General features: G+C 29.5%; 1 protein-coding gene and 1 pseudogene across 1 annotated transcript; both read right to left on the bottom strand.

Annotated features, from left to right (window-relative positions):
- Window positions 1-132: 132 nt before the first annotated feature.
- Window positions 133-5,918, bottom strand: LOC658620 (probable cytochrome P450 6a14; annotated as a pseudogene).
- Window positions 5,903-7,118, bottom strand: LOC658696 (farnesol dehydrogenase). Its single transcript, XM_965060.5, has 4 exons — window positions 6,951-7,118; window positions 6,440-6,901; window positions 6,232-6,387; window positions 5,903-6,171 (listed from the first exon to the last, which is right to left on the bottom strand). The coding sequence occupies exons 1-4, from the start codon at window positions 7,056-7,058 to the stop codon at window positions 6,130-6,132; spliced, it is 768 nt and encodes a 255-aa protein (XP_970153.3). The 5' UTR covers window positions 7,059-7,118; the 3' UTR covers window positions 5,903-6,129.
- Between the last annotated feature and the right edge of the window lie 3,256 nt (window positions 7,119-10,374).

Genomic DNA, 10,374 nt, shown 5'->3' on the forward strand with positions numbered 1-10,374 from the left:
CAAATCCACAAACAGATCGATATTGTTTTAAAATATAATTTCAATATATATATATATATATATATATATATATATATATATATATATATATATATATATATATATATATATTTTCAATGACAATCAACATTTTTTCTTACTGATTTTGAGAGTACATAAAAACCTAATTAATGGTTTAACATTCTGCTCTTAACTAATTTTATACGGTGTGTTTGAGGTGTTTTTATATAATTTTTTTATTAATTTGGTACTTTATATTCATGTAATTTTTTATATTATATTTACCAGAAAGATAAAAGAATGCAAATACTATCTAAAAAACTAAAAAACTGTTGGTTTTTATTAAACAAAATTAAAAATTAGTTTATTACTCAAAAATCAATGACTTCATATAATCTGGAATAATGACCAAATGTAGCATTTAAAAAAATCAACTTATTCGAGAATTTTTTTGAAAAGTGAAGCATAAATTTATGCGTTACTTTAAATTCACCTCTGTATACTACTCCTGAGGTCGTAACAAACTTACGATATTTTTGATGCGGTGCAACCTAATGGTTTTTATTAAAAAAATAAAACTACGAATGGAATTTTTCAAGCTGTTACTAATTGGGTTTAAGATATCTAAAATGAAATAACTAACCAAATTTCATTCCTTTTCAACCAATTACATGGTATTTTAGTTATTTTTATATTAGTTGTTTCCGAAAGATTTTCGTAGAAATAATAATGCTATATTTTCCGTAACATGTAAATTGCAACTATTATGTTATCGTTGTTGATTTGTTATACCTCAGTTTATTTATTTTCTTATTTCTCCATTGTAAATTGTCATCATTTTTATTTAATAATTTCTTGTCAAAATTTTATTAAAATGTGTCTATGTTTCTATAAGATTTGTAGCTATGCATTTTACGCAAAAAAAAATTTTTACAAGAAAATCAAAACGTGACGTACTATAAATGCAATTTTGACATTAGTATGTCAGAATGTATTGTTTTTCACAGCACGCTACATTAGTATCCAAGAAATTATGTGTGCATTATTCAGAGAAAAAAACTTAAGAGCTAAAAAAGATGTAAAATGAGACGCTGAATAATGCTTAGTAATAAAATACAGGGGGTGCTATTTAAAAAAATCAAGTTATGGTCCTTCAAAATTTACCAAACTGAATGTGTTACAACAAGGTGATGCAACAATGTAAAATAAATATAAGTATGTAAATGTATGGCCTTGTCACGAAAAGTTACCCCAGGCATTTGTTTACCTACCGACAAAGTCCCAACTTGATATCCTAAAAACCAAGCGCTCTGCGATTTTTTAATAGTGTGGCTGCAGACGCACTAAATTGTAGAAAAAATTAAATAACTTCTGAACGTTTAATACAAATTGCAAAAACTGAACTGATTTATAAAGCCTGTAAAAGTGTAAATTTAAATATGTACAAATATATAGGGGGTGTCATTAAAAAAAATTATGTTAAAGTCTGCACTGTAAAAATGAACCACCCTGTATAGGGCAAAATAATTTTAGAACGTGTACTTTGGCTTCCCATTTGGAGTGCCATTTAATTCATGTCAATACTTTTGACAGTGTAGGTGCAATCAAGCACGCCCATATCAATGACTCACCCAGTATAGCTGTCCAAAGTTAGATTTAGATAGTTTCAGTTTTTGGCAGTTCAGATGATTTTTTTTAATTTGGTTGGCGGAAACCATGGTTAGTAGAGAACATGGTTACGCCGTAACTTTTAGCCAATCAGCAGACGGCGCGCGAATACGTCACGAGATTAAACTTTTGAATTTCATATGGATTTATATACATGTTTGTGTGACTTGAAGAAGATTATAATTACGGGACAATGAAAATTGTAATATACAAGGCTATTCCAAAGATATGCTTCCACACTTTAGGAAGGTTCTTGTGTGAGAAAACGTTTGTATACCAACCCTTAGTCGAAAATATGTCATGTCTTCCCTGGAGCCAGTTTGATCCAAATACGTATTGCTATTTTGTTCATATTAAAAGACTTCGATATTTATAAGCTAAAATATAGCTTATGGAGACTTTTTGAGTGAGTGGTAATTTTATTTTTGGTCGTAGTACCTAGAAGCCTTTGATTTTAAGCCAATTTAATTTAAATAAAGAACATATAGATTCGTCTTGGAAGGCGAGAGTCTAAAAAACTAGCATAATCTTCGTTTTAGGTTACATTATCCCCTTAATTAGAACTTTAAATTGTACCCCTTACTTTTTAAAACCACTTCTAACTCAAAAACAAAACTACGATTATGTGTTTGCTCTACAATTAGATTAGTTTTTCTCTTCTTTCTAATAACGATTTAAAATGTAGGAGGCGCTATTTAAAATGTTAAAGGAGTGGCTATTGACTAGGGGATTGAAACCTAAACATAAACATATATATGTAATGTTGGTTTTGACCTTTACCTTTGCAAATAAAATTGAAGTATTGTTTGTTTAAATCAAATGGGCTTAAAATCAAAGGCTCCCAGTGACTAAAAATTTCAAAATCCACCCCCAACCCATCCCCAAAAACTAATCAACAATTTTTTACGGTTAGACAAGCTTTTTCTTTCTTTTCCAAAAAGTTAAAGTGTCATTTAAAATTTTAAAATAAGGGTGACAAGCGTCTAGGGAATTGGGGGATGTTTTTAAGGGTTGAATCAAAGAGATTGAAAGTAATACCAAATGAAAGCTATTATTAAGTTGTTTAGGTGTGTTGAATTTCAAGTCGGTCGGATTATTTTAAAGCCCTGGTCTGAAATTATTATTGGTTCTGCAAAATTGAAATTCCCCTCCTAATGGTGTTCCTGTTTTTTTCACTGCACTGTTATCAAGTTAAGCAACGCTATTAACTATAAGACTCATCACCACTTGGTTACAATCGTTATTTTTTATTAAAAACCATAAAAAACACGATGTAAACAACACATTTGTAATCTTGTGACGTATCAACGTGGCAGTTCTCCCACTCCTCCATAGAATTACGGCGCAACCATGTCTCTACTAACTATGAGCGGAAACCACAAATCTTTCAACATTAAACTGATAAACTGTTATAGCAAATTTAGTACCATGTGATCATTTGAATTTATAATTAGAGTAGGCTTTACCAGTTTTTTTTAACTTATTACGATTGTGATCGTTAGTCTAGCTGAACGTTCAAATAATAATGTTTTAAACGGTAATATTCAATTGAAATACATTTTTACCTTAGTTTGCACTATTTTTTAAATCACAAAAAAACAAAACTGCTTATTTTGATTATACATTCAAATGATCACATGGTATTTTAGTAAATCTAGACGAACTGCAGGATCTCCAAAATTTTTGCAAATAATTTGTGCAAAATTATTTTTACTTTTGAAGTTATAATTTTTTTTACATGATGTTAACTCTATCAAGTAGTAATTTAGAAAAGAAGTTTTATCAAAATGGGAGGTTTATATAATTTCCTGAAAAGTTAATAAAGTATAGTCTTCCAACCGAAATAGTGAAGATTGACTAAAGTAATTTATCATATACAACAAAGCAGCTTAGGATAGAAGATAAGCAGTCTACAGTAAAATACACATTAGGGTTTTATTCAGTATCAGCCAATTGCAACAACATTTGTTTTGAAAACTGAACAATAAACATCTTTACCAGAGTAAACCCTATTTTGCATTTTACTGCAGGCTAATCATTTGTCCCCAACAGCATTCTTGAATGATTTATTATTTTAGTCAAACTAATTCGGTTGGAAGACTATAAGAAATTGTACACTTTGTAACTAGACTCTTTAATTTTATGTGTCAAATCTATAAATATTTAAGATATGAGAATATACAGAAGAGTGATTCAGAAGTGTCGAACCAAGTTTATGTCGTTCAGTTAAGCATAAAAATAAGCACAAATTTATTTTTATTCTTTTTTTCCTTAGCAACCATCCTAGTTATTGCTCTTTTGTTTCCATTATTAAGTATTGGACTTAATTTATTGTCGATTTTGCTAGTTTGGTTGTTGTAATTTGCTTGTTTTTTACACCTTAAGCTATCTAATAACTAAAATCAAAAAAACATTATATTTGAAGTGCCAAAAACTTATCAAAAAGTTAATATCTCGTTAAAAATGACATACAATTTTTGGTCAAAGAACTTTTAATAATGTTGGTCCCTGGTCACTAACTCAGTTAACAGGATAATGAAATTAAAAGACACACTTTGTTTCAGAAAAAAATTACACAATTCGAATATTTCACTGAATACTTTTTAAAATAAATTTTTCTTGTCAGCAAATAAAAATAAATCATGCTTAAACTTTTCTTAAACATAAAATTGTATGAAAACAACTTCATCGTGCTGAAAAACTTAAAAAACTCGTTCAGCATTTAACCAGACTTGTCCTTCAGCAGCCAATATGAAGGAATCTACTTGGAACTTGATCGGCTCTTGAGTTTAGTTATCAACAGTAAATTTATATTTTTTTAAAAGCGAAGTAAGGCCAACTTTGGATTGCATTAACCCAAACCGCGTTCCGATACAAATTTTTGGGCCTTCTCCAAATGGAATATGAGCATAATTGTGTCTTGCATTTTTACGTTCTTCAGTAAATCTTTCAGGATCGAATTTTTCAGGATTAGGATAAATGTCTTTATCGTGGTGAATTGCAAGGACTGGGATCAACACAGTTGTACCTTTTTCAATAATGACGTCTTCTTCAGGGATTCTATAATCTTTGACGCACTGTCGGGTTAAAAAGGGGATTGGAGGATATTTTCGTAAAATCTCTGAAATGAAATTGTAAAAGTTAGGTAACTTTGTTTGTGATTTTTACCATCAATGACTTGACCCATGTATTTCATTTCTTGTATGGCTTTTCCCATCGTGTTTCTTCAAAACTGCATCAATTTCTTCCCTCACCTTATCTTGAATGTCTTGATGTTTGGCCAATTCGTACAGGGCAAAAGTCATTGTGGTTGAAAACGTTTCAAAACCAGCCAAAAAGAAGACAAAGCTTTGAGCTGCGACTTCTTCAATGGTCAAACCACGCTCACTTTTACCCTCTTCCCCACAAGCTTATTATTCTTCAAATCAATCAACAATTGCATAAAATCCTTTCGTATAAAGTTGTTCTTCTCACGATAATTAACCGTATCCTTAACCATATTTACGAAGAAATCACCGATATGTTTGGGAAAAGCTCGAACATTGAGACGTCGGGCCAAATCCGGAAAATTAAAAGAAAATGTATCCCGAAGAACTCTAGTTTTTGTTGGTGTAAACACTTTTCTGCCGTAGATTCGAAAAGCCGAATTTTCCTCTTTAAAACTGTTACAGTTTAAACCAAAGGCACAAGAACCAATAATGTCAGTCGTGAAGCAAGACAAAATATCCTTAATATCAATCGGTTCTTTCTACTCATGTTCTTCCAGCATCTTCTCTTAAAGATTTACTTCACAATCTGCTATTGTTTTAAACATCATCTTCATTTTACCGGACGTAAACGTTGGGGTAAGTTTGTTTTGTCCGCTAAAAACGCTAAAAAAAATGGGCACTAACTGGATCCACTTTCTCCTTGTGATAAAATCCACGATCCAAGTATTGAAAATCTTTCGTCATTATATTTTTCACATAATCCAAGTTCACGACAAAGTAAATAGGGGCTAGAATTGCATAAATCCCTCCATGTTTCCACTCTCTTTGCTTAATTTTGTTATAAAGGTGTTTACAAGTGATGGCAAAATTTTCGGTCTTGCTTAAGGGACTCAATATGTTACCATAAGGGATTGTCGGGGTCAAAAATGGTAATTTTTGGCGCTCCCAATAGTGATAAGTCCATTTGTAGTAAGCAAAGATAACGGCTGTCAGAGCAATGAATACACTTAACACGTTAAGACTAATCGAGTCAAAAAACATTTTTATTTGATAGTGGTCTAGAGAGTGACACAGTATAAGTAACAAACTGTTTTGCGATAAGATACCAGATAATATTTAAAAGGGTTTAAAAATTAGCATTTTTGTCAAAAACAAATAGATTGATTGACTTTTTAAAGTTTAAAAGTAAGCATTTTTATTTCAAATAACTTGTACTAAAATCACAAAATCGTTCATTTGACTTTAAAACTGATTAAATGGGTTCTCCTACCGGTTTGATTGTTAGCTCGTGCACCTGCAATTCGAGACTTCCTTCTTATCTTTTTCTTATCTTATATTTTTTTATTTATTTTACCTGGACGTGAGGAGGAGTCGATAAGGCATAAACAACCCCATCTGCAATATCTTCCGCTTGTAAAATAGGTCTTCCCTCAAAATTTTTCCTCCTTTCTTCTGAAATGTTTTTACTCAAAAGAGTCAATTCACTTACTACAAGTCCAGGACTTATGCTCTGCAAAATATTTTGAAAAATGTCGAATTCAGGAACGGAACTTCAAATTTACCGTCACTTTTATTTTGCTCCCCAGAGAATTCAATTCTTGTCTTAAAGTCTCCGTCAAAGCTGTGACGGCATGTTTAGTCGCCGGGTAAACGTTTAATTTTGGCTCAATTGCCACGTGATGGCCTAGAATGCTATTAATATGGATAATATGACCATCAATATTGTGAGCATTCATTATTTTAACTGCCTCTCTTGTCGCAATACACAGGGCTAAAACATTGACTTCAAATGCTCTTTTCCAGTCTTCAGATTGGCCCCTTGTTAGTAATTCTTCTTTCAAAATGCCGGCATTGTTTACAAGAATGTGTACCGGGCCTAAATTTTCCAAAGTCCATTTAAATGCGTCCAAAACATCAGTTTCCACAGTTAAATCGGCTTTGACGGCGTGTAATTTTCCTTTTTTGTTTGATAGTTTTTGGGCTTGGGTTTCGATAAGTGCGACTCGACGGGCGACTCCAACAACCTACTAAACATTTAAGTGTACGTACTTTAACTAAAAATTAAGAACGTACCGTTAAGCCTTGTTCAACAAGTTTTTCTGCAATAGCAGCCCCAATTCCGGAACTAGCACCTGTTACTATTGCAACTTTCCCAACCCATTTTTCCATCGAGAGAACCATGTTTAACGCTGCTAGCAGATAAGTGGGTGTAAGGTCAATGTGATTATTTAATTGAAACAGCGCATGAGTCTTAAATAAGCAATTTAATAATATTTAATATTATTTACAGGTTTCTTCGACCTGTGTTTTGCACAATATTTTATTTTTAAACCTTATGAGGAAAATCAGCCTTTGTTGGAGATTGCTTTAAATATATGGGTACAAGTAAAAAAATCAATAAATTTAATATTAGTAATTTTTCTCTTTCAATTAGTGCTAAACTGTAAAACTTTTAAGAAGCAAATTTTTCTAAAGAAATGTGTTCTCTTGTCTGGTCATTCGTTATAAAGTTTGTTGATGTTAATAATTGCTGTACAGCGTTCTAGTACAATAGATTAAATAAAGTTATAGTTTAATAATAATAATAATATTTCATAATTTTTGGTTAAAAAAGTTTACCTGTGTACATTCACAACTTTTATGGCATTTTAACAATTTTATTGAAAACCCACATAATTTCCCAGAGTTTTTAGCACATAGTATTACATATTTAAAACCAAAAGATTCAGATACACAAAAACCCTCAAAATATAGACCAATTACTTGTCTTTCAACAATTTATAAAATAATGACGTCTTGCATATCTGATTTAATTTATGGCCATTGTTTAGAAAATAATATAATTAACGAGGAACAAAAAGGGTGTATTAGAGAATCATTCGGTTGTAAAGAACAACTTATTATAGATAATATAGTAATGGAACAAGCAAGAAAACATAACAGAAATATTTACGCTGTTTTTATAGATTATAAAAAAGCCTATGATTCTGTGCCTCATTTTTGGTTACTTGAAATTTTAAAAATATATAAAATACATCCAAATTTAATCTCTTTTTTACATTATGTTATGAACTTTTGGAAAACAACTTTAAATTTAAATCATAAAGACAAAAGTTTAACAGATCCAATTGAAATAAAAAGAGGTATTTTTCAGGAATTCACTCAGCCCTTTATGGTTTTGTTTAGCTATAAATCCACTTTCTGATATTTTGAATTCATCTAATTATGGTTTCAGTTTAAAAAATAATAAAACAGTTGTTGCCAAATTGAATCATCTAATGTATATAGATGATATTAAATTATATGCTGCAACCGAGAAACAATTGAATTTATTACTTAAACTAACAGAAAATTTTTCTTTAGATATTGGTATAAAGGAAATATTAATATTATTATATTATATTATATTATATTAATATTAAAATCAGAACACTATTTACTCGTTTTAGGAAACACCATCCAAAATCAGCTATTGAAAGATTTTCTTTATCTAGAGAATATGGAGGTCGAGGCTTTCTGAATCTACAAAATTTGCATACAAGGCAAACTTCTTCTTTTAAAAAATACTTTTTAAATCGTAGTAACAAAAATATTATATTCAAAGCCATTTGCTTAAGTGACCATAATTTTATTCCATTAAATTTAAGTAATCCCAATATAAATGAAATAATTTCTGATGAAAATTCAATTATTGAAACTTTAAAAGAAAAACCTTTACATGGTAGATTTTTCAAAGAATCAGATAACAGTAATTATATAGACAAAAAAGCTTCACACTTATGGGAAACAAAGACTAATATTTTCTCAGAAACTGAAGGTTTTATTTTTGCAATTCAAGATCAAGTAATTAATACAAAAAATTACCAAAAATTTATTACAAAAAAAATAATGATGATTGCAGGTTGTGTGGAACTCATTCTGAAACAATACAACATCTAATTTCTTCTTGTCAGGTTCTAGTTACATCAGATTATAAAGTAAGACATGATAATGTAGCTAAAATAATTCATTCTGAGCTAGCTTTTAATTCGGGTTTAATTCAAACTAAATCTCCTTATTATAAAGATGAGCCTGACTCATTTATACAAAATGACAATTTTAAACTCTATTGGGATAGGACAGTTTTAACTAATCTAACTATTACTGCTAATAGACCAGATATTATCTTTATTTCTAAATTAAAAAGACATACATTTATCATAGATATTGCTGTTCCAAATACACACAACACACAAGAAACGTACAATACAAAAATATCTAAATACATGATTTTAGCTAGTGAGATAAAGAATATTTGGAATCTTGAAAAAATAAAAATTGTGCCAATACTTATTTCTGCAGCAGGAGTGGTGCCAAAAAATTTAAAGCAAAATCTTGAACTTTTAAAATTAAGTTCAAATTTAATTGTTGAAATTCAAAAATCAGTTCTTTTGAAAACATGTAATATTGTTAGAAAAGTTCTAAATAATAACGAAATTCAGTTTAGGAATTGCAATACAATAAACAATAATTCAATAAATAATTTATCTTGTTGCGAGGCGGACGATCAGTAGTCAGGCAAGAGTTGGGGTTTTGGAAATTTTACTTACATCATTTGTAGTTTAAACAAATTTTCAACACCATTACTTGACAGCAATATCCGTAATGGTGATTTCTTGCCTGACTTCGGGTTTAAACCCCCGGGTCAGTGGAATGTAAAAGTCTTGAAAATTATTTGCCAGATAATTATGATCAAAGTAATTGTCTGTCAAGTTTTTCTCATACTTTTGCCGGGTCAAAAATAATAATAATAATAATAATAATAATAATAATAATAATAATAATAATAATAATAATAATAATAATAATAATAATAATAATAATAATAATAATAATAATAATAATAATAATAATAATAATAATAATAATAATAATAATAATAATAATAATAATAATAATAATAATAATAATGGGTTTTATTGATAAAAAGAATTAAACAATAGATAAATTTGCTGCACAGTTTAAATGTCGCAAAAACACTTTTCCTAAATGTTTTTCTCAAGAGCTTAGACAATTTATAAATGTAAAAAAATATTATTTTAAAATGTAAAAAACTAAGAATCAATTTTATCACAATCAATTTAATTGTAGCAAGTAATTCATACTAAGATGCTGTGCAGCAGTCTGTACACTCTGATCTTAGATACTTTTCGAAGTTTGTCAGGAAGAAAAAACTACCACTACTCCTGGCACATTTACTTATAAATGTATAAATTTATTAGCAACGACAGATTGCAGCGAACTTCAAAATTATTTCAACGCTATCTTGAGATCAAAGAAAAAACGTATTTAAAGATTTGGGAATATTTTTTAAATACTTAAATAAATGCCCACATAAATGCTTCTGTTAATTTGGTCCACAAAACTTTAGGCTTTTTATTTAGAAATATTAAATCTTTTAATAACATCAATGCAATTAAATGTTTATAATTTATTTCTCCTTAATTTAGTCACCATT

The sequence above is a fragment of the Tribolium castaneum genome, chromosome 8, assembly GCF_031307605.1.
Source record: "Tribolium castaneum strain GA2 chromosome 8, icTriCast1.1, whole genome shotgun sequence".
NCBI classification, from domain to species: domain Eukaryota; kingdom Metazoa; phylum Arthropoda; class Insecta; order Coleoptera; family Tenebrionidae; genus Tribolium; species Tribolium castaneum.